We start from the raw sequence: 27,398 nt of genomic DNA, 5'->3' as shown, positions 1-27,398 counted from the left end.
CCCCCCCCCCCCCCCCCCCCCCGTGGATTGCAAGTGCACCCCTCTGTATTCCCTCTGGGCGGCAAGCCCGGCTGACTCTAACATATAAAGTGGTACTGAAAGTAGCCGGCATCGATTTGAAGACCCTGGTGCTAGCCCGCCAGGCAGCTGGGAAGTCCACCATCAGACCTCACAGCCCTGCACAGAGGCCTCCTGTGGCAGCCTCTTGCCCACACGGCCCTCACGTGGCTCTTTCCAGCAGGCAAGAGAGAGGGAGAGCATCAGAGCCACAGAGCAACAGATCACGATTCTGTTAGAACAGCTGAACTGCTCTTTGTCTTCCACCCACAAGTCAAAATCCACCTGATCAGGCTACATCTTACCTTCCGGAGCCTAGATGTATCTTTTCTTTAGAGTTCAACGAAGTGTGATATCACCCTTATAGATTCTGAAATAGGCAACAGTTAGAATGCACATATTATATAATATATTACAGTGTAATATTATATGTATACAGTGGGCATGTTGGCATGATGTTGCTGTCAAACTGTTCTTAGGCATTATGTCTATGCTAGGGTATAAGATAATATGTCAGATACATTATGATCATTTTAAGCACTGACAGGTTGTTTTGACCAGCCATATTGACCTGTAACTTGCTGTTCCCAGGAAATGCAGCTCCAGATCCAAATAAACTGAAAAATAGGCTGTGTTTTCTTAAATGTACATAATCTCAAGGTGCTGTTGAGTATGGAAGGATGTCAGATGTCTCCCCCTTCTCCTGCCTAACAACCAGTGAAACTAGGCAGTTAAGAAAGGTCCTGGTCACAACCAACACTGGCACCCAGGATAGGTGGAAAAATGGTCCATCTTGACTTTAATATTCTCTCCATTCTGTCGGTAACATTAGCTATTTGCTGGTCCAAATATATGCTTAAAACTGTCTTGGTTGCATGCTTTATATCTTGGTGCTATTTTTCATTTTGTTTCTGCACCCCTGATACGTTATCTGTAATTCTGTGCCTGTTTTCAACACCTGTACCTGGCTCTCCTTGCTTGTTTGATGTGCACTTCATATATCTTGCTGCATTGGCCTTGTAACTCACTCTGAGCTCAAGCATCTGCCAAATAAATAAAAGCAGCAACAGCCCCAAACCCCATCGGTACTGGCACTCTGTACGGCACAACTGTGATTATAAAGCTGTGCTCTCTGTTTGTGGATGTGAGAATAACTACAGGTCCCCGCAGAGTTTTGTGGGACAGGAGTACTCCTCCTCTTAGAGCTACCAGTCACAGAGCTCTAGAGGTTTTTCCTCCACTGGAACTCCTCTCCAGAGAGTCAGAACCCATATCCCAGGGTGCACTGGGGAGGTATGAATAAATGTGTCTGTTTTAGCAGAATGTCACCACTAGAGGGCAGCATTGTGCTGTGTTTCACATGTGACGCAATCATTTTCCTGTTCCAAGAATAAAAACAACGAGGGCACCATATGCAGGCCCAGTATTCATATTTGATCCGTATTCAAATGATTACACTCAACATAATCATGAGTCTGAGTCTGAATCCCAGCAATGCTTCTTTTTTAGTCTCAACACCTCACATCTGTAAGTGAAGTCCCTCTGGTATACTGGAACACATGACACTGTCAGAAAGACAGTGGGGACAAAACTGCTAATCTGTGTGATCAGTCCTTGTTTTTGGTGTTACATCCTCCATTTGAACATGGATTCCCTGCAATACACCTTGCTTGGTGTGCTATGTCTACGTTTGAACTGGCTTTCTCTGACTGAACATTGTTTTCCTGGCTCTGAACACAGGCTTTCTCTCCCTGTATATTGGTTTTCCTTATCATGTAAATAGTTAAAACAGTTACCATGTGCAGAGAAATTAGTGCACAATTTCCCTACCTTGTACACGCACGCTGCACTTATGTCTTTCCATATCTATGATCCTCGGTTCCTTTTATGTGTAATCAGTCCCATATTTCTCTCCAGACATCACTTATTGCCAGCTCTCTGTTATTCATTTCTGTTAGTCTTGCACAAACAGCACAGTGGGATATTTCAACGGGTGGTGTTGCACAGTAACCAGATACTATGGGTGACTTTTATGTCTTACCACAAGATGGCATCAGATACCACAGGAAATACTACCAGCCTGTACAGAATGTGATTGGATTTGTTGTGAATCACACCCATAAATAAAATCATGACTATACACATATTTCCAGTATACAATATATCAGAGATGGAGAAACAGGAGACAAAAATCAAGAATGAGTGTTCTGTTTGGTGAAAATACGGTACAATATGGCTGGTTTAGCACGTACTAAACTGCTTTGCTTTTCCAATGGTGACTAAGCAGGTTGGAAGTAACATTTTATACACACACATAGTTTGATTAACACTGACCACTTTACCTGCAATAAGATGATTACATTACACTACATTAAATGCATTTAGAAGGCACTGTTATCCAGAGTGAATTCCAGCACAATAGAACATAAGTGCATCTATTCAATTTAAAAAAGCAACAGACTGACAGGCTAACAATACTCACGGACCAGTGAGTGTGGGCACACGATACGACACGTGACATCACAGTTATCTGCCCAGATGGAGATTTCAACCCGATCTTCACCTCCAGTCCAAGATGAATGTTTTCCTCATTGTCAAATTGAATACAATGAGCAACATCACTCATCTATTCATCTGCTCAACAAACACGGCATAAGGTGATACTTATCCAGCAGCACCTTATAAGAAAAGAGAAGGTGGTTCACAGGTGGCCTAGCCCCAATCTGGCACTGTCAATCAATCCATCAGCCAATCATCCCCCACCAACCGGCAAAATAAACCCCTCCCACTCCTCAGGAGTTGATGTATGGTGAGTGCACAAGAACAAAATGGCTGGCATGCATTACACCGATGGATGCTATACATTTGTGGTGGTTGAGATGAGCCTTCACCACCCTTTTCACTGTAAAGTACTTTGAGATCCACGAAAGCTACAACTGAAACGCAATCCACTGTTAATATTGTCACACAGCCACAGGTAAATGCGCTCAAAGCAGCCCCCTTTGAGAATTCAAAGCAGCAGGATGCCCTGTGCCGAAAAAGGACGCCATTTTAAATAAACGCAGAGGGGTCGCGCCCGCGAGAAAGCGGCATTCTTTTCAGCGGGTAACAGCTGGCGGCACTTAGCCGGTCCTGATAATGACAGAATCCATTGTGAACGCAAAGATATCGTGGCAGGTTAATGAGCAGAAACCGCGTGTAATTAGAGATAAGAGGGGCAGCATCAAAGCGCCGAATGCCACACGGTCGGATTGCCTGCGATAAGGAGCGCATCACCTAGATGTGGGGAAAAAGCAGAACATTAATGTCTGCCAAGATTTTTTTTTTTTTGTATTTAAGCATCTGTCATTTTTCAGGCATCTGAGATGAGTCATATTTTAATCAGCTACAACAGAGTCCATATTATGCCGAAGCAGCACACAACCCTCCATATTCTCATCTTTCAGCTGAAGTGTGTGGGTGGACAGTTTGGGGGGAAAAGGGAAAGGCGGTGAATGTCAGCGCCATTGAATGGAGATGTGTTGATTTGAAATGTGTTCTCCGCCATGGCCCTGACATTGCTTACATTGCCATCAGGTTTTAACTCTATACTGTCCACTCCTAATTCAACACTGGGAAGAGGAAGGTTTGTTTTGTCTTACTGGAACACAGAGAAGAGATCTGTGCAGTAAATTCTTTTTGTGGAAAACTGAACTTCGTTAAAATATTAATAGAAGCTGAGTGTGTAGATCGAGGGTGGAAGCAGTTGAGCGAAAGAACCCATTAGAATGATCCACAGGTTGAAAAAGATGACCTTCTCCTTTACTAAACATTTCAGCCAGCAACCCAAATGGTAGAGAGGGTTGACCCGTGTGACATGCCACAAAAGAAAAGATAGGGCCTCATAATTATGTCAAATCTCCTGTTTACTTAGCAGACACCCTTATTGATCAATTTTACATATTATCCATTTATACAGTGGGGATTTGTAACAAAGCAATTAATTTGCACACCTTGCATAACAGTACAGAAACAGTGCTCCATGTGGAGTTCGAACCCAATACCTTCCGTGGAACATGTCTAGATCCCTTAGCATTCTGATGCTTTACTGCCACACCAACGCATTACATTATATGGTGGATCGGTGGGCAAACATTTCTGCAGTGGTTGAAGTTGACGGATGGCAGGGGAATCAGCCTTTAGACCGGACAGATTTTAGTATTTAGTAGTGACAAATAATAAATTTGCATTCCTACTGCGATCTTTTGCTTATGAGGTAGTTAGCCAAACCTGGTTGATGCCCTTAATTGTAAGCTGCTTTGGTTTAAAAGTGTCTGAGAAATACCAAATTGTAAATTGTAAATTGTAAGTTGTAGCAGTGAGGCTCCATTACAGCCAAAACGGGTGGCCAGCATGTGCCATTCACCGATTTGAACCAATCAGCGCGCTTCGCCATGCAAAATCTTTCGACTGGTTCATAAGTCAGCGATCGGCGTTTGCGTTATAGCTGCATCCATGGTCCTTCACAGAGCCTCACTGCCCCGTTGCAACATTTAAAATTTCTGTTTCCATCTTTGTGTCAAACTTCAGAAATTCACAGAGTTCATCCAAAAGGGCAAGTTGATAAGGCTCAGGCTGATAAAAAGGGAAAGGCAGGAATGTGTGCTGCCACAGCAGAGAGAAACTTTCTTCGGTATATTGGGAAACTAGGAGTCTTATGCCATCCACAGAGAGGACAAGATCATCATTCATATTAACCTGCAGAGTGACAGCTGACCTCTACTTGACCTCAGACCCACCAATTGCAGTGTAGCAGTTCCCGCTAGCTGAAATGCTGTTGATAGATTCCTAGGTTTCTAAACCTCTTTGTTGGTTTATTGATGTAGTGCAGAAAGAAATGTCATGGCTTGAGTGCCTTACTTTTAAAAGACAGATATTCTCTCTGAAGACCTGTTATACTATTCAGGACGGTATGATAACATATATGTTGAAATATTAAGTAGACTGCTTCACCCTGTAGGAGACCAAATCCTACATGTGTCCACTGATATCTCATGGGAACGTTTGTGTCTCTGTTAACCTGATGAGATATTCAGAGTTGGGCTCAGTACAAAAGGTTCTGTTAGAACTTACGCAACAGAGTTAAACCCAGATAACTTGTCTATAGAGAGCTGATTGTTTAACTTCCAGCCGTCTGTATCTTGAGTAGACAAACGCTGCTACCAGCCACCATGGGTGTGATCTGTTGTGATTGGAATGTGACGTGACTGTGGTGGCATTCCCTCCTCCCACATGTTTTGATCATCAAATCTTACTGTCGCTACACCTCCAAACAGACGACATCAGTCACAACTATAGTGCTTGTGCCACCCATTTGATTAATGTACAAACAGAGACAAAAGGTCTCAAAGTATACATTCCTTGTGTTGTTCACGACTTCCTTTTCTCTCGCTCTCTCTCTGTATAGTCCACAGGGGGAAGGGGGGAAGCGCTTCTTTGCACCGAGCCCTTGGTTTAATTTGTAAGCCTGATTGAGACAGATGGTTTCGAAATGGAAGTAAATGGGTCAGTGAGGAAGGCACAGAGATGTCTGTAGGCCGGAGCTATTCTGTTTGGGAAAAACAATTCACAATGAAGGCTTGTTTTCAGTCCTTTGTGCGCGTTAAAGCTCTTTTTCGGGAGGTATGCTTCCGTGTTGCTAATCGTCTTATATATCCATTTATATTTCTCTTTGACAGTTGCTATCCTGAAATGCCGGCATGTCTATTGGATTGCCAATTCTGCTAAAAAAAAAATGACAGATTACAGCAAATTACAAACAGAATTTTGATCTTATCATCTCTGCTCCACAAGCTTTAAAATGATTTCTTACATACTTTTTATTATCTGGGAAGACATACATTGTTTCCTTAGTAAATACAAACATGTAAATTGGACATATAGGGATCAGTGATGAATGGATGAAAACTTAACTATCAATCAAGGGTAAATTTGACTTGCAGTGTTGCAAACACACAGAAATATACAAATATGTGTACCTGCAAGCAGTACGCAGAACAGAGTATCAAGTGTGTCTTTGCTCATTGGTACCCTACTGAGCCCAAGTTAAATATGATAAATATTACACTAATAACTTTTATCTTGAATATAATTCAAGGTCACAGCCACAAAGAAAAAAATATCCCTTATTTAAAGTACAATATTTATCTGTAAGAATCTGGCTGATGCCTCATTCCAGCACAGATGTCGTGTTTTTTTTTTTCTTTCGGTTGTTATCGCTCTCATTTGCAATTCCTGATTTCATCACTTTCTTCATAACAAGAGTCAAAGCTGTGCTCGCTAAAGCTGAAGTGCGAGGGTGATTATGTAAAGGACTGCGAGCAGTAGTTTCCCAGGTTCTCCGATGCTCTGGGTGTCACGCCGCTCAGCGCTGCGGAGGGGCTGAGTCACACGAATGCGCGGTGGCAGTGATTGCGTAATTGAGACACATAAGCACATTTGGCTTATGGAGTGAGCGGGGCCAGCTCCAACAGGCAGTAGGTTTCTCTCAGAAAACGGGTAATTATTAAAGCTGGAATTATAAAGCGCGCGCTGAAAAGCTGTGATTAAAATTCGGTCCGCCCGGACGTGACTGCAGCGAGAAAAAGCGGCCCTTCTCGACAACCACCTACATCTGGCCCTTTCTTGAGTGAAATGAACGGACATGAACCGCTTCCAGATTTGGTTCACAATGCTAACACTTGGTTTATCTGACACCCCTAGTTACATCTGGTTTGCTCAGACTATACGGTAGGCTACATATTCGAAGTCACTGATTGGGATTTTGATGGATTGCACACTAAAGCAATCCATTCTAAAGCATCTAGGGTGATTTTATGAGAAATTAATATCCAGCAAAAGTGTTTGGTTGGACTTACCAACCATTTGTAAATCTGCTCTGCAAGAGATTTGTTCCACGTTATAAACATATACAGTGTAGCACAGTGGGAAGGCGCAGGGCTCGTAACTGTAAGGTTGCTGGTTCGATTCCTCACTGGGGCACTGCTGTTGTACCCTTGGGCACGGTGCCTAACCCAGAATTGTCTCCATAAGTGTAAGTCGCTCTGGATAAGAGTGTCTGCTAAATGACAGTAATGTAATATCGTAATAATACTGTAATACAATAATGAAATGTAACAGTGGCACTGGTTTATTTTTCAAGAACACAAAATATTAACCAGTAAGTACGCATGTTAAACGATAATTATAACATCAACTACAAACGGTTTTTCAGAGATCTGCCCCTGGTACCGTTTCACTTTCATGTATTATACCCTCCAAATGGTCAGGTTCTAGAAGCACATTTCAAATGAAACTAGCGGTGAGCAACCGGGTTTAACCTGAAACGTGTAGGGTGCAGCCTCGCGTTGGGCTGGATCCTGCATCCGTGCGCTTAAATATGAGTGCCCAGAGTTCTGTCCACGCCCAGGTACATTTGAGCGGGGGGGGGGGGGGGTTATGGAATCAGGAGTTATGCGAAGATTCGTCTGAGGTGAGAGGCGCAGGGGCAGTGACGGAATTTGGGGATAAACCACGCAGAGCGGTGGAGTATTGGCGACGCATAATGATGATGGTCATTTGACGTGCAGGCCAGGTAACGCGCTGGAGGCATGTTGTCCTCAGCGCTCTTAGAACAAGGGCAGTCATTCTGAGTTCAAGATTGGCATTTAACCTGGAAGTATTTTACCCGCCGCACTCTAGTTCAAACCAGTTTGGTGATTTTTCTGTCCAAATTTTGATGATTTTGATTAAACAAGTTACATGGTACAACAAAAGAGACGTTTATAATATAAACTTCCTTTATTACAACTGTAACAGTTTGGCAGTCCCTGCGCCTCCTCTAGGATCGCAGTTACGCTTTCGCGCTGTTACGTTACTCCGGTGCTGTCTCTCAAGTCACTACAGAATAAATCTTAATTATCAGAATAATAAAGATGGTCGAACAATTGAACGATATAACTGAACTGATTAATAATAATAATAAAAATCCACCCATAACGATGGCCACCCCAAATGTAAGAGGACAACATACACATTCATAATCTCCATAAAATCACAATCACCTCGGTGCAGTAAGTCACGCAGTATTTGATTCGCCGTGCTGTTAAGACGAGGAAACAGCGCCTGCCAGTATTTTCAGTATTTCAGATAAACGTAAGTAAAGGGTTAATTCTCCACCCCGCAGGGCGCACTCAATCCAGCTAACGGGGTGTGGTGACGTCAGCGGTATATGCAGCAGTCCTGTCTTGGGCCTCTTTGGACCGAAGTGCGGAGCGTCACGGACACTCAACAGCAGCAATCGCAGGCACCTAACGCTGACGAACAAACGTTACAAAATGGGAAACGTCCAAGTGGGTATCAGCGTCTTATTACTCTTCTACTTTTCTTTACGCAATGAACGCGAGATAGACGGCCATCTCTGTAATTATGTAAAAGTAACCAAAATGTAAGGAATGACGTCGCATCCATTGTAAGAACACGGGTTTCTATTTACTCTTGAATCGCATACTGTAAGTGTAGTCTACTTACAAAAGTGACTGAGCATAAAAAAGAAAGGCCCGGGCTGATGTAATTTAGCTTTGAAATGCACAGATTTATACGATTTCCACGACTGTACTATTGTCCACGATTGTCTTGAACGGGAAATGAAAAAAATACTAACATTCGTTTCACAACTACCCCCTAACTAAATGTATCATCTAAATGTACTGATGTTTCGCACATGTGATTACGGATTAACAGAATATATAATTTGCAGTAATGCTACGTGACTCTGCCTGGAATGTACGTTGCTTTAAATTCCCGCACCGCTACGTGTGACATCAGCTCCCAGAGGAAACGGCCGCTCCTCTGTGGAATTCGTCAGAATCCCGTTAGATGTAAACAATGTGCCTGAATTGGTGCTCATTCAGCCGCAGAGATCCCGGCCCATCCCCTTTGCTGCGTCGAGATTACACCAGCAACTGGGTCGAGGGTATAGCATAGAGTCATGGTCGCCTCCCCCTCCCCCAGTTTTCGCATATCCCTTGTCTTCTCGGCAGCTAATAATATCTTTTCATTTTGACGTCGCAGATGCTGGAACATTATGCGCGTTAGGTTGAAAGAAACGGTATCGTTAGCGGTGGAATTATGATATGCATAATTCTGCAAATAAGTCTGCAAATTCGGAGGTTGAGGATTTCACGTATTTCCCTTGCTTGAGGAAAAAAAGCAAATACTGATGTGTTCTCTAACCTTTTCCCAGCCAACCATTGTGCCATACCCTGACTTTGACGTGGTGGCTGACATCAAAGCGATCCGCAAAGCTTGTAAAGGACTGGGTAAGTGGGTTGCTTGGCGTTTACTTTCCACAACCATCCCAAACCCTGCTAAAATGAAGAGACCGTCCCCCGATTTGGTCACATGGGTTTATTTAAAGAACTAAGCACCACAGCAGCATCAAGGCCGGTTTCTAGGCCAGCTGTTTCTGCGCAATCCGAAAATATAATTACGGGTTTCCATGGAAATTGCACAGTTGGGGTGAGAGTAAGTGCAGCTGTGGTTTTTTATCATGATCCAAAGTATGTAGAAAAGTATCTTTACTTGTTTATTATAGTCTTTGTATTTTTTCCATTGAAGAAAACTGTAAAAGGAGGGGAGTAGAAGAAATGAAGTAATGGACTGCTATACAACTCACATCAAAATTGTCAGGGAATTGTCTTACAGAACTAAATAGCTACCAAAAAATACTGATCCAGAGAGGTGCCAAGCTGAGACAGGGAGGTGGTTTATTTATTGTGAGAAGGAGTTGGAGCTGGTGTTCTTTAAACAGGCAGAAGTGCTCAGTGGAATTTCTCACTGGAGCCAGGCACATTGCGTTTCCCCTCTGCCTGATTTTGAGAAAGGCAGGATATCCCTAATCCAGTGAGTGTTGGAGGACGGCACAGCTGCGGTTTCACTTCGGCAAAAATCAATCCTCTCAAAGCAAAACACGCAAAGTTTGGCTTGTATTTGGACAGGGGCAGAGTCTCACCTCAGGCAGATCAGAAAAAGAAAAATTCAGTGTACGGGGAGAGGTCAGTTTCAGATTTTAGCACCCTGGTGATGATATTGGTAAGTGGCGGCTGGCAGGTTTCTAAAGTCAGGCAAAAGCAAAACCATGTGGAGTGGGAGGCTATGGGGCGTCTGTCATACACAGGGTATATATTCTAATAACATCCAAGTAATGTACGTGTAGTCCAATGTAAATGACGGAAAATTTCACATTGCACCACCCTGTTCATGGCATAAATGTGGAAGGAATGGACATGATACATCACCGCTTCCCAGATTCCATATGTGAATTCCTCTCCCACATCCTGCTTCCCTATACAGTGACATGTTTACACTTTAATCATTTGGCAGGCACTCCTATCTGTAGTGACGTATCAAGTGCAAGTAAAAAGTACATCTAATAAAATTCCGAGAAAAGTGGTACAAACAGGACACTATTAACCATATCAGAACATACATTGGTACTCATTACAGTGCTGAAATCTCAAATGCATCCTTCATTCAACACGTAAGTGAGACGCAATGCCTCTGTTGTGTTTTATGCAATAACTACACCGTTCTAATGACGCCGTGTATACGGAAGGTACCAAATTGAAGAGTACTTTTAAATTCGGGCGATTTCAAAGTCAAGTATGAAACTAACCTACCCAAAATAGGAAATAATTTTATGTTCAAACATTCGTGGCTGTGAGCATTATGCCAGCGCCCAAGAATACAAGCCAGGTGTGTTTGTACCTGCCGTAAGTATTGGACACATCTGTACACCACTGATTAGCTTTTATTAATGAGGGTTAATGAAGTTGATAGTGTGGTAATAGCCACATCACATTTAATTTTGATGAGCAATGTTACTTTTACCCATCTTTCATAGGAAAGTGGTAGGGATAGTGCGTGTTAGTAGGCAGCCCCTGTATTTTCTACACATATCATATACTTACTTTTTATTTGCTTGACATTTCTGGAATATAATTCTTACCTGGTTTATCTGAATAATGTCCACGGTTGTCTGAGTACTCTAATGTGCATTTCAGGTCAGGTTAGTATAATGATTACCGGCCCTGATCCTCTGTTTTCAAACACCAGAGCCTTGATCATTATGGAGGATTTCTAAAAGAATGTTAAATACAGTATAATTACATAAATGATTCTCTGTGTTGTCTGTATGACAGGATGTCAGGTCATATTGGACAGTTTTAATAAGCTTTTTATCGTGTGAACTGAGATTTGTTCATCTGCAGCACACTCCGCAAAGTAAACATCTCAGACTGCATTGGGATTTTAAAGTACATAATTGCCAGTTCCCTATAAGACAAACATGGCTGGCTCAGATTTGGGAAATGAGTGGTGGAAACCTCACAGGAGAGGACTTGTATGACTCATGTTCATTCAATTTCAGTGTGGCTCATAGATTATTTGTTCAGTTGTGCACCTTGCAATATAAAAAGCTGGGAGGCAGGATTCTGTAAGATAAGTCTGGCCATACAGGATGGTATTAGATGCAAAATGTGTCCAGCCATGAAAAAAAAAATCAATCAATCAGCAAAGGCTAGATGCATTTTCCATAAGAAAATGAAAAAAATCAAAAAACCCAGAGCTGCTTCGGGAAAACATGGAAATCCCCAGGAGACGGTGGTCAAAAAACCCCTGGACAACAGTGAAAAAATAAACAAACAAAAAAATAAAAAAATCGTAAAGGCTAGCAAGGGAGAATATCCCCGGGTTGAGCTCAGCCCAGTTATTGGTGGGCTCAGGCAGGCTGTGCGTGGGAGCTTTCAGGCAATGGTGGCCCATGGCAGGGATGGATGGGGTTTCCTAATCCACTGCAGGCCCCTGGCTCCTGTCCAACAACGCAGTATCTGAGTGCGTCTCTGTGATGCATACTGAATGCTGATCCGTTAAGAACAAGCAAGAACTGGGGGCACTGTCACAAACAGTGAGACAACAGCAGGGACAGTACTCTCTACAACCACAAGCCATCCTCCATCTCAGCACCCATCATAATTATATTACATGCGAAAGATATAATTATTCGATCCAGACCTTGCTAGATTAAACAGTTATCTTTGCATATTTAATTTTGGACTTTAAAAATTGAAACTGTCTAATTCATAGTCTAAAAATTGAAACTGTCTAATTCATAGTCAAACATTATTATGGATTTTGCATAGTAGAGAAGCTCTGTGGGAGATGCTAGATGCTGTTCTTTCCAGTCTTGGAACAACCAAAAAGCTGGTCACATGTGAATTAAGCAATCAAGGGGGGCGGTGTGTAGGGGAATAGGTGATTTCAGTAGATTTCAGTAGTATTTCAGTAATTTTCATTAGATTTCAGTAAACAGATGCAATCCCATTTAAAACCTTGTAGGTTAAAAGCTAAAGGTTAAAATCAATCCAGTATTTTACTGGTAGCCAGTGATGTGGTGTTAGCAGTGGGGAAATGTGGTCTTTTTTTGCTATTGTCAGAATCCTAGCAGTAACTTTTTCTCAGGGCTTCAAGTTTTTTTTTTTTGGTCTTTTTTTTCCAGGAACTGATGAACAAGCCATCATTGACATCTTAGCATATCGCTCTTCAGCTCAGCGTATGGAAATTAAACAGGCATATTTTGAGAAGTATGATGATGTGAGTATTTTTTAATGTATTTCTCTGTTTTGTGATTTTCTGTTATGTTTCAGGTGTGTTCCTCAACAAAAGATGCTTGTGGTCATTAATACAGTGATGCATATAATTTAAAAAATCATCCTCAGGTTCTTTTTGATTTTCAGGTTACAAGGTCAAAGGTGAAGGTCACAGGTCACACTCCTGATTTTTTTTTTTTTATTTGTGGTTTCTGCCATGGTCCATTAAGCATGAGTTCTAATTACATTCTTCACAAATGTTCACCTCCTTGTCCCTGAAACCGCTATGGATCCTCAAGATAAAAGATCAAATGCCAAGGTCACATACGATCTTAATAATTTTTGCAGTTACCCTTCACTTAATATCCACACCTGTCCATCTTTCACTTTGTTTAGAGCATAGACGACAGTATAAGTTGTCCTCATCAGTGCTAATAAATATACAGATCTCACACTTTAAAGATCCATTTCTCTGTGTTACATTAATTGGATATTTCTGCAATGTTTTCTAAATTCTACAGTCCAGGTTCCTAGTCTATGGCAAAGGTCACCTTCATAAATATCGGTGTTTGGCCACCAACCAAGACCTGCCTAGCACAGCATGTTACAAGTTTATTGGAGCGTCACCGTGATTCGCACCACATCTTGTCCATTTAAATCTTTGTGTCTGTTAATTGCTGATTATGTTTTGATGAAGCTGAAAAGATGTTTTGCTTGTGTATGTTTGATGGCCCTAAAGTCCTTAAAGCTTTGGAGACTACAGTAGAGAAATAATTTGCTGATGTCATTTTGGAAGGTTCCTGTCTGTAGGCTGTCACAAGACCCAGCTCTCTGTGTGCCTTTCTGTCCAAGCTATAGTCTTCGCCAGTGTTCTATAACAAAGAACCTTCACTTATTGCTGTACTCATGAATATTAATGACCAGGCAGGCCAGGAACGTATTTGATTCCAGGGTGATAGGCGGTTATCACAGTTCTCTCCATGTTGACAGTGATTAGAATCAGAGCCCAGGTATGTAGTAATCTCCCAGGTCATGAATATTCATTAGCGACTACCTTCGGGAAACCTCAGGTTCAGAAATGCAAGGGCGCACCTTATACATAAATCGGCTGAGAGGTAAATATCTTAAGAGTGGATAGATGACGTGGTGTACCATAGTGGGTGGCAGTGGAGCATAGCGGAGGAGCAGGACCCATAACCAAAAGGTTGCTGGTTCAATTCCCCACTGGGGCACTGCTGATGTACCCTTGAACAGGGTACTTAACCTACAACTTTAACCCTCAGTAAATATCCAGCTGTATAAATGGATAACATGTAGAACTGTAACCCATGTTAACTCTGTTAAAAAAAACTGTAACTGCTCTGGATGAGAGCATCTGCCTAATGCCAATAATGAAATGCATGAGATAATGGAACCTCCGGTGACAGTGCGTGTCCCCTTGTGTCACCGTAGGAGCTGGAGGAGGTCCTGAAGAAGGAGCTGTCGGGGAGCTTTGAGAAGGCCGTAATTGCCATGCTGGATCCGCCACACATCTACGCCGCGAAAGAGCTGAGGAAGGCCATGAAAGGAGCCGGCACTGACGAGGCTGTCCTGGTCGAGATCCTGTGCACCGCCACGAACGTGGTGGGTCCCTCATTACCAAGAGGATTGCGCTAAAAGGAACAGGAAGCCAAAGGCTCAATCTGCTATAAAAAGAAGCAGATTTCAATATGAAATGACAGGCCTCTTAGATAAAATTACCGAGAGATACACATCAGTTCTGTGCGATGAAAGATGGTGATTTCCTGCGGTGTTTTCTGAAGGAGATTAAAAGCGTTTGATGTACTTTTGCTGATTGCATTTTAGATGTAAATAACTCTCCTTGGATCTTGTTTATGCATTCATGATTATTTTTTTCTCATAACATTCCAACAGGAGGTTTTAAGTTACAAAGAAGCCTACTTCTACGGTAAGTGCCTTTGATTCTAATGTATCAACAGACTTTGAGACCCCCTAATTTTACATTAGGATTATGAACATTTTTGCTGTTATTATTATTATTATTATTAAGGTAGCGGTAAGAAGCAGGGCCTATAACCAAAAGGTTGGTTCAATTACCCACTGCGTCACTGCTGTTGTAGCCTTGAGAAAGGTACTTTTGCCTAAGTAAATATCTAGCCGTATACATGTATAAAAATTGTAACCTATGTAAGTCTCTGGATAAGAACATCTGCTAAATGACAATAATGTAATGTAATGTATTATTATTATAATTTCACCCTGCTAGTCCTCTGCTTGTTTTCCTTTCATTATGGGATGTCGGTCTCCTGCCATCGGGTGTGGCTTATCTGCTTCCTCTTACTCTGGCCGAGAGTGAACGATAACGTCATTTTCAGGAACTCTGGAACCCCCCTTCCCCTGCTGACCTCTCCTGAACCTTCTCTCGACAGGCTGAATGCAATTTTTTTTAATGGTTGCTTAGCAGCTGTCCTAATCCATGGTGACCGCCATACGTCACATTTTATTTCCCACCCTTGAATATGAGGCTAGTTTAGTGTAAGCGCCTTGCTCAGTGTTACAGCTGCGGTGCCCCCCCCCCCCCCCCCCCCCCCCCGCTGTAGAAACTGAACCTGCAACCTGGTTATTCACCTGGCAGAACCTGAACCTTCCCTCCCCAGAATTGCAATAGAATTAAGATGAATTGCTTGAAAAAGAGTTGAACATTAGCATGTTTTTTAACAACATTAATACATCTGTCTTTTCCTACCTCTCTCCTTCCCTCTGACTTCCTTCCTCCCTGTCTCTGACTCTGACAGTGCATGAGCGAGACCTGGAGGCAGATATCGAGGGGGATACCAGCGGAGATGTGAGAAGGCTGCTGGTCTCCCTCCTGCAGGTGAGCAGCGTCAGCTTTCACAGGTGTCCTTAGTGTCACAAAGCTGTCCTTTGTACTGTATCGCTTTAATGGAACAGGTCCAACCACATTTCCCTCAGAGAACCTTCTCTCAGCTCTAAGGTTCAATGGGATTCCTTTCCAAACTCCTCTCTGTGGGCTGACATTAAGTTTCCTGTGAGAGTTGATTCCATTAGTGGTCTTTGTTTGTCAGGCTTCACATTAGAATTTTTCCAGCAGCATGGGGCCAAAGAGGAAGTGTCTATCAACCATACGGTTCCTCAGATTGGCTGGATCAGTGTAGGGGCCGCTGGCTTATCTCCGCTCTCTCTCTCACTTGCAGGGCACAAGGGATGAGTCCTACGAGGTCGATGAGGCTCAGGCGGAACAGGATGCTATCTCCCTGTTTGAGGTACGGTTACCCCACAGATATTCTATGTTATGTGCAGATATTTGCCTCCTGTCTTTCTCTCTTCCTCTACCTCGTGTAGAGCATTCCGTTGACATAAAAAGGTTGTGGTGCCTGCAGATGGATGCTGGCTATAAATGCTCTGTTTGGAGCAGACCCACCTTAATAATATCCCTAATAAACCAGCAATGGTACAGCAATGGAAGAAACAGAACTTTCACTGCAAAGCACATGGATCTGAACATCTGGTCCATAATATTATGTCTGTTTTCAGACTCAGGATCTGAATTGTTTCTCATGCACTGTCATCTCTGTTCAGTCTAACCAGAAAGTGATCTGGTCTTAACTTTGAGCGTGAAATTTAGGCAAGTTCTCCTAATTTTAGGAGCGCAGCGGCCGTGAAAAGTCACGAAGCCTGCTGTGCAGTAACATTTTTGGAGATTTAAGCTCTCCAGTCATACTAGGTCCGGCATCCCTAGCTGAGGAAGGAAAATTTTGTGAGAAAAAGAGTGGGCAAGGCCCTGCTGTTCATTGACAAGATTTAGAATGCAGAAATGTTCTGCCTTCTACATACTGGGCAGTCTCTGACTCCCCTGCAACCAGCAATCAGTAAGTCAACATAACTGCACACTGGTGATGCACCAGTCTTTCCCCTTCAACACAAATCCTGTTCCTTATTAGTTTTACTCTCCCCTGCCCTCCCTCTAGCTGACTTCCTTGATAAAGAGTCAGTAAGTGGCTCTGTATCATTTCAGTAGAACTGATTCAATGAGTTTTTGGGGAATATTGCCCTTTAAATGATGAGATTCAGATGAACGAATTAGATGCTGATTCATATGGCCTCTTAGAGTCATGAACAAGATTCTTGTGACAGTCAGCTGCTGAGGCAGATGAAGTGAAATCAGCATGAATCACTTGAAATGTTTTAAGGACACATCTGTGTCAATCAAAATAATCATGTATCACAAATCACAAATGACTGATCACAAACTGAATGGAGTCAAAGTTACAATTTACAATTTGGTATTTCGCAGACACTTTTAAACCAAAGCGACTTACAATTAGTGCAGTTCCAAATGTGAGTGTACTATATGACTGCATCAAAGAGGATAAAGCCCTGGGAATGTTTTTGGATGAATGTTTATAAGCATTTATAAATCAGGCTTGTAAGGACCTTTGACTTGGTGTGTTGACTCCAGTGAATCATGTTCTCGGTGCAGTATCTGTTATATTTATTTCAAATTTTTATTTTAATATTTATTTTACATTTATTTTAATATGTGCTTTTTAATCTCTGTTAATTTCCCCACAGGCTGGGGAGGGTCGATTTGGGACGGACGAGTCGACCTTCAGCTACATACTGGCCAACAGGAACTACCTGCAGCTCCAGGCCACATTCAAGATCTATGAGCAGGTACATCTGTCAGGCGTACATCCGCCAACTCACAGCCAGAGGACCTCCTTCCTGTGTGCATGCTCAGCATCGTCATTGCTGCAGCAGGCAGACCCCCACATCACGTTCAGTCTCCGCTTGCTTTTAAAAAAACTGAAAACATTCAGCGTCAATCTCTCATTGCAGGTTGCGAGTCACTGAAGTAGCATGTATTGCGGGTGAAAATGCATGATCTTGTAGCTGACTTGCTTAGATCTGATTTGAGTCCATACTGACAGTGGATTGGCATATCTGTACACCCTCAGCTAAAACTTTCCTTACTTCTGTTTCCTGTACAGCTGTCTGGAACTGAGATCTTGGATGCCATTGACAATGAAACTTCCGGAACGCTGAAGGACTGCTACATCACGCTCGGTTAGTATAAGTCTGAGAGCACCTGTTTCTGAATAACTGTTCCCAAAACGCCCAGCATCTCTCGTGGTGTTTTGCTTACATTTAGTACTTAGTCTTCTCGTGTCTGAATTTAATGTCCTTCAGATCAAATGTCCCCTTTTCAATAACTGAGCTAAGTTCAGTGAAATGAAGTCATGGGTTTCTACAGTGGATAAGCTGAGGTTGATACGGGGGGGGGGGGGGCTCACCATTTCTCCCTGCCATCCTCCATACTCTACCTGCCATCCTCTACTCTACGCTAACCCCCCCCCCCCCCTCTCCCCCCCCCACAGTGAGATGTGCCAAGAACCCGCAGCTGTTCTTCGCTCGGCGGCTGAACGCAGCCATGAAGGGGGCGGGGACTGACGAGGACACCCTCATCCGCATCATCGTGGGTCGCTCTGAGGTACAGAGAAATACGCACCTGAGAAACAGCGAACGCGCCAGAGAAAGGACAAGCATGCCAGAGGGTCAAACCCACCGGGCAAAATAAAGCTTGCACAGTTACTCCATGCTAAAAAAAGAAAGCAATGATTTATTCAAGCCATATATCTCATCCTGGTCATGTTAATGTTTCAAACTTAGACAGATGTACATCAGAACCTACATTAGGTCTGTGATGAAGACCTTCAAGAAGATAACGTGACCAGACACATAGTTTGAATAAATCAGTTTTATTCTGGAGTATATTAGCAAGCATGCAAGTTTTATATGCTTTTGCATATATTACAGTCACTGAACTTGACACTTCATGCTAAGAAATGTTAGATTGCATATGCAGTTTGCACACTTGAGGATAAGCCCACCAGACACTTATGATGTGGGCTTATACACTCTGACTATGGGTGTGTAGGCTACCATTTGCTTGATCATCTGAGCTCATGCGGGTCCTGGAATGTAAGATGAAGCCGTATAGAGCTGTATATCAGTGTCTCCTGCCTGATAACCCACATGCTGTTTCCAATTAGAACACGAGATTTAGCATGAAAGCATGCTGAGGGTGAGAGCACATGACCCAAGCACCAGAGGCATCACAGAGAAAAACACCCCACTCAAAAAAACCATTTATGCTATACCAGGGTAACTCATTTTTCAAAAAATATATTCATTTTTGTAAGGGTCCCAAAGGTCTCTATGAGAGTGTTTTAATTAAATATCCGTCATTCGCTTGACATATGTTAAATGGAAAGATTTAAGGATACATATCCAAATACAGCCACCAGCAGGGCAGCAGAATTTCATGATTCACACAGTGATCATGATCTCTGACAGTTAATGCATATTGACAGTTGTGTGCATGTATCTGTAGTTTGGAGAACTTGTATGTCAATTCATAGATTCCAGTGCTTCTGAACACAAAATAGCTTCGAAATTCTGTCACTGTGGGCAACCAGTGGGAACCATCGATTGTAAAGCCGTTAAGTCCGCAGTGGTTTCAGTTCTCAGAATGTCACCTTTTCAAGAGTGGTTGAACAAAAAGAGCGAAAAGGATGATCTAACTACAACTAAAATATGCGAAGTAAAACAAAGGTCAGGGACTGTGCCAGCTGTAACTGTTTACCTTTGGCCAAAACCTTATTGAATCCAAATGACTTTTTCTTAGTACTTAAAAACTCTGACAGATGGGTGTAATCTGTCAGAGCACAGCTGTATCTGTTGGAAGACTGCATTTTTATCTTGCGTCTCCATTGTGTGAGCGGCCCAGAGGGCTAACGGCAGTGCGTCTGGTTCCTTCAGATTGACCTGGAGACCATCAAGGACATGTACCTGGAGAAGTACGACGTGTCGCTGAAGGACGCGCTGTGCTCGGAGTGCAGCGGCGACTTCAAGCGCCTCCTGCTGGCCATCCTGCACTGAGAGACGCAGCGACCTGCGGGCGCCTCACTGTAGGGACTGTACTAACTCCACTGACAACCAGTCCTGTCCTACCATCTGCAGACACATGGCCTACTCTGGCAGGGGTGGCAGAGCGGAGACCTCGAACGCAGCTGACTTCTCTGAATCACAGCTACCCAGCCCCACATGTTAACAGGCACCAACAGGTTTTTTTTCTTATGAGAGTAATATGACAATTAACCACCAGGAAAAATTTTTGGTTGGACACCCCAAGCATTTAGAAGATCGTTGGGTTAGAATTTGCTTGATACGTCCAATTTAATACTTTTCCTGGGGGTTCATTTTCAAAGCCTTTTTTTCAACCTTTTCCAGAAAGTTTAAAAAATAAAAATGCATTCACACTCCAGTTAGCTATGCATTATAATGTAACAGCTGTAAGGTAAACTACTGGTGATTTATAAAGAGAAATCCGGAGTGGCATGTCAAATGTCGCTCAGCACAATACTCCATCGTAGTGCAACCTGCAGTATAGCATCGCTGTGGCATGGTAAGCTCACGGCTGCTGCATTTCACTTTTACGTTGTGGACAGTTATTAGCAAGGTTACATATGAAACCACTTGAGCTGGGTTGTCGAACACAATTCCTGGAAACTTGTGTGTTTGCTTCTTTTTCTTCCAAGCAAACCTCCTGACTTAGTTTGTCCAATTAGATAATTAGCTGTAAACATTTACTCCTGTGCATCTCACAAAATACGTATCAGTCAAATATATATATATAGGGTGTAAGGGACAAGCATGGTCTAAAGACTATGCCTTCATATGATGTCATTCATAAAAATGTAGGAAAAAAAGAGAAGGAAGCAGAATAATCAAGAACAGATGTCGGAGCAAAAACAAACCTTCTAGGAATTGAGTTTGACATCTGTGCTTCAGAGCATGGACCTCTGATTATGAATCACAACAACGGCATTACAATGAAGGAGCACTGTACTGTATGGATCATTACTGAACACATTATCACGGGTTTACAGCTTTCTCTTTAGAAATCAAGTGTCCGGCCAGATGGACTGTAGCTCTCTAAGTGCCAGTCTCCACCACCTATGCACATCATTAACAAAAAAACATCTTGATTTGTTCTGCAATTCTGTCTGTCTGCTGTGAACATGCAGCTCGTCTGCTGGCAAACAAAAATGTGAAGGAATGTCTTTCAACAATGCTAAACCAAAAAAAAAAAAATCCCAAGATGCTGTCCGGGTTCATAAGGTGTGGAGAAAACCGCTCACAATCGCAGTTCCCCGTGTGTTACATCAGCAATCATATACCCTACAATCATTTATGTGTAAGAAACCAAAACACTGCCATCTTTCATGCTTTGATGTGTCTCCAACAGGGCAGAAAAATATCTGCCTCACTAAGAAACATGGATAACTTGTCAGTTTTTTTTTAATTTTTCTATAAAAAAAACTAACACCAAATAGCATATGTATTAAACACATTACTTGTTCGTAGTGATGCTGCGTCAAAGATTAATATGTGTTTTAATGTTGTCTGGAGATAGAAACATACGCAGGCACCAGTTATAGAGTGTCCATTGAGAAAATGAATTTTAGAGAAGTATATGGGAAACAGGGCGTATTGGATTGGATCTGACTCTTTGTGGCATTTCAAACTTTCATTTGTGTGTCCCATTTTGGCAGCTGTGTTTTTAATGTGTCTTTCTCAAAGGGTTTTATTACCCAGCGTTTTAATGACCTGCCTCTCAGCTGAATGTCTCGCCTTGACATTTGTAACAATTTTTTTGCAGTGTGAAGGCTGCTGATATGAATTCCGGCCAGGGAAAATGTCACCCTGCTGAACAATAAAAAAAAAATGTTGGGACCAGGACACTTTTAACAGTAATTAATATGGAGTCGACGGGACCAGTCTTTATTCACTATAGCTTCTGTGTATGAGAATGCACCTATGCATTAATAAAAAATTCTAAAAAAAAAAGAAAAATTAAACGTGTATGATGCAATTTTCTGCGGGTTATTGAACAGTGTGGCTGTGTTGTTCCTGTTTTGTACAGACAGAAATTGTTTGAAAATAGCAAAAGCAAATGTATAATATTTATTATATATGAAATATAACAAACTAGATAAGGGGGCGGGGTATGGCTGCTGGCCGTGATATGTAGTTCAGGTTAAGGTCGAGTTCTATAGCATCAACCTATGCCCTTTGAAAATTGATAGGTCGGTAGTTTTTGTTTATCACGGATGGAAAAAAAACACATACGCAGCATTCAGTGTTTATAGTGTTTATACGTGAACATGCTTTTCATAAAAACTAAGAAAACAACTCGCATCCTCTATATAGAAAATCTATTTCAGTTAGCTGCAATGGGGCGTTGTCTTTAACTTTCACAAACACATTAAATTTCACCAGGTTGTATGTCTTTAAATTAATTGCCTTAATTTCCTTGATCGCCGAACTTGTGATGTTTACCATTGGAAAAGGTCTGTTAAGGACAAGCGCAACAATGACTCGACGGAGCAGCAACAGAGTGTAAGTAAAATGGTTAGAACTCGTTTGCACTCAAAGTCCCGTGGTGCACTTGCGGTGTTATCGCCGACGCCGGGGAGGAATGGCAGCCGCTTCCCTGACTGGTCCGTGGTACTGCCATCGCCGCCTATCACCTCCCCAACCCCGGCCCCAATCACAAAGACGGCTGCTTTCGAGGTATGCAGCTTCCGAAAGAAAAAAAATTACAGCGAGATGAAATATACTATCGCTTTACGCGTATCTAAATAAAATAACTCCTTGCAGGGGATAATAATTCATTCGTTTGTAGAGACGACCTAATAATTGTCGACCGTGTGTGGAGAAAGCTACGGAGGTATGTATCTCTGTGTGCTGTCTGCATTTTTGTTCTGCTGTTGAGCGGTTTGGTATCCTTTCACATCCCATGTGAAGAAGGTTAAATGTGTGATCAATACAGCTCGCGTTGTGCATTATCCAGAAAGCGCTAGCTGTGCTAAAACGGACACGTGTTTGCACTGGGATCTGGTTTGTGAAATGTCATGGATATGCATACTTGTGCAAATAAATTCCTGAACTAAATAGCTACACGCAATTCGCAAGGCAGGAAACTGAAGAGGCAGAAATTTCAGATTTAACCAGGTACAGCATCTAGTAGCTTTGTTTGGAAAACTTAGAGGTTGGGAATGGAAAATCATGCGTTTGAAATAGTAGCTGCTCGACTTCTTATCGGTTTCAATATCTCCATGGAGACCAGAGAGTGTGATGGGTGAGTGCGTGGAGCAGGTTGTCAAGGATCTTACACGGGGATGCCGCGCGTATAAGAGTTGGTGACACTGACACAGGCAACATTGTAATGCCCGTATTCAAATGTAAGATGAAAAACAGCATCTGTTGTCCTTGAAAGTCATTTAAAACTTTTTTTTTTTTTTTTTTTTTTTTACTGTCACTTGCATTTTCACTTTCATACACACGTGTGGGCATATACTATTGATGTATGTTAATATTGCAGCTACCATGGTCCACTTTGACAAACTTTTCTTTTGCATACCCTTTCAAGTCTTAACACTTAAAAGCTAAATATCATTTTCATTAAGATCACAGGATTGCTCTGTACGACAGGTTTACACAAGCGTGGCTGACCTGTTCAGGTATTGATGTGCACATTCATTGATCACACTTTACATCACATTACATTATTGGCATTTAACAGACACTCCTAGCCAGAGCAAGATTCATCAATTAGAAGGTTTTACAATGCTATCCATTTATACAGCTGGATATTTATTGTAATATTTACTGATTCAATTGTGGGTTGAGTAACTTGCCCAGGGGTACAGCAGCAGTACCACAGAAGTGAGGAATGGTACTGGCAACCGGTCACGAGTCTTGCTCCTTAACTACTATGTTACACTGCTGCCCACTTCAGCCACTAATGGTGTCTGCTGAAGATGACACAGTAGTTTATCCCGCCCCCCCCCCACCGTTTCCCAGGTAACAGATTCCCCGGGAAGAGATGTCAACTCTCTGGCCGGAGGAGCCCACTAGACGATTCTCCCCCAGCGTTGAGATTGACTCCAGCTCCGGCATGAGGAAGAAGGCGAGGGTGAGCTCCCAGCGCTGGCTGAAGCAGGAGAACGACCCGGAAGTGGTTCAGTGGGACACCATGACCTCTGGCACGGCCAGCGACGTGGAGCAGGACAACACCCTCAGCAGTGCGGTATCCAGTAAGAGCTGCCAAACTTCAGGGGTGGGGGGTCGGGGGGGTGGTCTGGCTGATGTGCCCCCACACAGCTTCAGGGGGGCATTGATTCTGTTCCCTCTGAAGGCTCACTATTTTTAACTGAAGCCATTATTCAGACATGAAGTCAAGTCAGCTGGTATCCAGGATCAAAACCAATTTACCGAACTAATTAACAGTAGGGAATATCATATAAGTTTTTACATTTTTGAAGAGATGAATAAATTGGACTGTAGAGGCTGTTTTGTGCTGAAGTCTGGCAAAAAAAGACATGGAATCTAAGAACATCAACGCATAAGAAGCTTAGTAATGAGAACAGGTCATTGAACCCAGCTAGGCTTGTCTTTTTGTCTAGAGTGTATCTTGGTGTATATACATGGAAATGAAATTACACAGTGACACAAGGAAGTATGTTTTCACATGGAGCATTACTAATGCATGGAATAGCTTATTAGGATTTGTAGTGGAAGCAGAGACTCTTACAGAGTTCAAGACAAGGCTTCAATGGCTGGACTCATCTCTTCTCAAAACATCTTATGCACTTGTGTAGTCATTCAAATAGAGCTCTGAAACTGGGCTCCTACCTACTGCAGAGGCTCAAGAGGCATTTGAGCATGCTAATGTTCTTTGGATAAGGTCTGAAAAAAAGAATGATTATAATATATGATGTAGTGGCGTGTGACAAAGTTGTGAAGTCTTTGTGAGCAAATTTTCACTTTCCATATTTTTTTAGTTAGGCAGAATGAGGGTTGTTTAACCTGTGATGCTAATGAATGGATTCTGTGTCAGATACGGTATACCTGTGGGAATTCAGCAAAAAGCAACAAGTTTTCATTATGAGATTTGGCTGAGCCCCGGGCTGCAGTCTGTGTTCGGGATATCTGTATCCAGCCAGTGAGAGCAAGGCAACTAGAAATCAACGGGAGAGCTGATGCAGATGGATCTCATTGTGATCTCTGTCAAAGCAGTTATACACTAATGTCACAAAGTGAGGTCATCTGTGGCACGAGGAGTCTGACGCATCTGTATCTCGCCCCCCCCAGCCATGTCCCCCCCTGAGGGCCTGCCCCCCAGCGTCATGCTGACCATCACAAAGCTCCAGTGCCTGCTGGAGAGCAAGCAGGAGCGCATCAACTTCCTGGAGAGGCAGGTGGAGGACCTGCAGCAGGACCGCAAGTTCCTGCGCACTCAAATCGAGAACCTCACCAGCTCGCGCTCCGCCTCCACCGCTGAAGGTCTCCAGAGCCCAGTTTTCCTCTTTCCTCTATCCTCTTTTTTTCCTTTTTCACTCTTTCAAGCCCTCTTTGTTCTAAGGGTTTTTTTTTCTTGTTTTTAATTCAACATCTAATTCGATATTTACATCGTTATATTACATTACATTCATTTAGTAGGCACTCTTATCGAGAGCAACTTGCAGCACAAAATAACAGAAGTGTATCTATTCAAGGTGAATGAGCAGAGGTGTCAGACCCAGTGAGTGTGAGCGTAATGCTATTGAAGCCCTATTAGAAGTCCACTTGTGCAACCTGACTAGGCAAGGGAAGCTAAGGGTACTACTATACATCACTCACTAGATCACAGAATCCATAACACATTGCGATATTACACGTGAAATAAACAGCAAGTAATACAAGCAGCGAGGATCAGTAGATCAGTGTGGGATAGCTACCTGAGTATGAACAAAAATATTACGCTTGTACAGTGTGAGGGTTGTTCATGCCGGTGTCTCTGGTGGTTGTTCTCAGATTCTAAACCGGGAAAGCTGTTGTACTCCGACCCCAAGCCGCGGAAAAGGTCGAGGGCCGCCTCGTCCAGCTCGTCCTTCAGCGACGACAGCGTCTCAGAGGAGTCGGCCTCCACGCTGACCTCAGGGGCCTCCAGCGACCTGAAGAGGAAGAGGCATCACCGCGAGAAGAGGAGAGGGAAGAAGGCTAAAGACTACAGCCGCAAGAGAGGTGAGTGTGTCCTTCCCGAAAGCCATGTGGGGTAAGGTGGTGATGGCGATGTTTACTTTTTAAATGTTGTGAGTGGAGATCTCCAGTTTGAAAATGGTGAGTAGTCTGCACCAGGTGCCATCAGGAAGTGTACTCCAAAGCCTTTGATTCAGATACTGACATACTTTACATACAGTAGTTTAAGTTGTTTGTGATTGGCTGGGATTAAAGTCTCCGCCCCCTTTTGGCCCCTCCCTCTCACCCTGCCCTTTGGTCCTCCAGCCACCGGGGTGCAGTACGTCATCCACCGCTACAAGCAGGTGCTCTCCGCCTTCAACAAGAAGAAGAGCATGAGCGGCGCCTTCCGGCACTACGGCATCGACCGCAACACCATCGCCAACACTGCCCCCATTGCCGAGCTCTACCTGGCTGCCAAGGAGATGCTGCACCTGGTGGGCCTCTTCCACCCCCGCGAGGAGACGCTGGTCAAGTATGCGCAGAAGTGTGCCGTGGTCATCGAGAGCGACGAGGCGCTGTCGCGGAAGATCGAGCAGATGAAGGCCACAGGCGAGCTGCTGCCCATAACCGCCAAGAAGTCGAAAAGCCACTCCCTGCTCTCTGGCCTGCCCGGGGAGTCCTGCAGCAGCGTGGATCATGTGGGCTGACGAAACCTCACCGTGTAGCAATCAGTTCAGCCAGTTATAGTCACTCTGGAAATGTTAGTGTACACAGCTGGAAATTTTCAGCTCTGTAAGAGTGTGTGTGTGTGTACATACATATATATGTACACACACACAGTAGCGTAACATAATTGTGATTAGCCCTGGTGACCCCCCCCCCCCCCACCCCCCAACACAAGCGCACACACATGCATTGACACACACACACACACACACACAACCACTCCAGACAATTGCAAAGCCGACAATTGCTATGTCACCATGGAGAGAAGGTGGTACATATAGGTATCACAATTACGAGTAATTTTAGTGATTTCGTTGAATGGTTACTTTGAAGACTGCGTGAAATGGTCAATGCGTGAGAGGGCCCACCTACAACAGTAAAGCAGTAAAGTAAAGCATTGGTTGCACCGTCGATATTTACGCCAGCGCGCGCACACACACACACACATAAATTCATTATCCCAAAAGTATTGTTTGTATGTTTATAAAAGACACTGTAATCAAATTTATTCACTACCCTGCAATCAGCATTTCTTTGCATCCTTGTTTTTGATGACAATGTTGAGGTCTGTTATTACTTTCAGGTACTTCGCAGCAGGGGTTTTTGACCACCCACCCTTAACAGAATTTCTCTAGCTCTTTCAGGTTTTCACTTGTGAATTACTTTCTTTAATTTGAGCCACAGGTGTTCTTTGGAGATACTGGACAATCCAGTGTCGACTGTCAGATTCAGCATTTTGTAACCATTTTAATAAGGAGGTCAGGTCAGTGGCTCTGAGCATTTTGGACAGCTCTCTGCTTTTAAATGTATCAATGAATTGTAGTAAGGGATAGCCTCACTGCAGAATGGCTTTCATAC

The 27,398-nt window shown here is 43.1% G+C and overlaps 2 protein-coding genes across 3 annotated transcripts; both read left to right on the top strand.

Moving 5' to 3' along the window:
* The first annotated feature begins 8,302 nt into the window (after nt 1-8,302).
* Nucleotides 8,303-21,656, top strand: anxa13 (annexin A13). Its single transcript, XM_036522416.1, has 11 exons — nt 8,303-8,426; nt 9,320-9,395; nt 12,632-12,726; nt 14,175-14,345; nt 14,637-14,670; nt 15,518-15,597; nt 15,938-16,006; nt 17,316-17,417; nt 17,735-17,810; nt 18,122-18,234; nt 19,566-21,656. The coding sequence occupies exons 1-11, from the start codon at nt 8,412-8,414 to the stop codon at nt 19,683-19,685; spliced, it is 951 nt and encodes a 316-aa protein (XP_036378309.1). The 5' UTR covers nt 8,303-8,411; the 3' UTR covers nt 19,686-21,656.
* A 639-nt stretch (nt 21,657-22,295) lies between these two features.
* LOC118773756 (coiled-coil domain-containing protein 106-like) lies at nt 22,296-26,605 on the top strand. Of its 2 annotated transcripts, none has more exons than XM_036522826.1 (5): nt 22,296-22,382; nt 23,676-23,908; nt 24,966-25,157; nt 25,668-25,877; nt 26,139-26,605. In XM_036522826.1, the coding sequence occupies exons 2-5, from the start codon at nt 23,698-23,700 to the stop codon at nt 26,519-26,521; spliced, it is 996 nt and encodes a 331-aa protein (XP_036378719.1). In that variant the 5' UTR covers nt 22,296-22,382; nt 23,676-23,697; the 3' UTR covers nt 26,522-26,605. The 2 variants fall into 2 exon arrangements, with proteins under 2 accessions (XP_036378719.1, XP_036378718.1); XM_036522825.1 differs by having other exon boundaries at nt 22,296-22,539.
* The last annotated feature ends 793 nt before the right edge of the window (nt 26,606-27,398 follow it).

Source organism: Megalops cyprinoides, chromosome 2, assembly GCF_013368585.1.
Source record: "Megalops cyprinoides isolate fMegCyp1 chromosome 2, fMegCyp1.pri, whole genome shotgun sequence".
NCBI lineage: Eukaryota > Metazoa > Chordata > Actinopteri > Elopiformes > Megalopidae > Megalops > Megalops cyprinoides.
The sequence above is the reverse complement of the archived record's forward strand: the minus strand, read 5'-3'. Positions and strand labels throughout refer to the sequence as shown.

Coding starts and splice junctions, on each gene's coding strand:
- anxa13 (XM_036522416.1), top strand. Junction 12,727..14,174: donor ATTTTGAGAAGTATGATGAT/GTGAGTATTTTT, acceptor GTGTCACCGTAG/GAGCTGGAGGAGGTCCTGAA. Junction 16,007..17,315: donor ATGCTATCTCCCTGTTTGAG/GTACGGTTACCC, acceptor ATTTCCCCACAG/GCTGGGGAGGGTCGATTTGG.
- LOC118773756 (XM_036522826.1), top strand. CDS start 23,698: ATGTCAACTCTCTGGCCGGAGGAGCCCACTAGACGATTCTCCCCCAGC. Junction 23,909..24,965: donor CCTCAGCAGTGCGGTATCCA/GTAAGAGCTGCC, acceptor CGCCCCCCCCAG/CCATGTCCCCCCCTGAGGGC. Junction 25,158..25,667: donor CTCCGCCTCCACCGCTGAAG/GTCTCCAGAGCC, acceptor GGTTGTTCTCAG/ATTCTAAACCGGGAAAGCTG.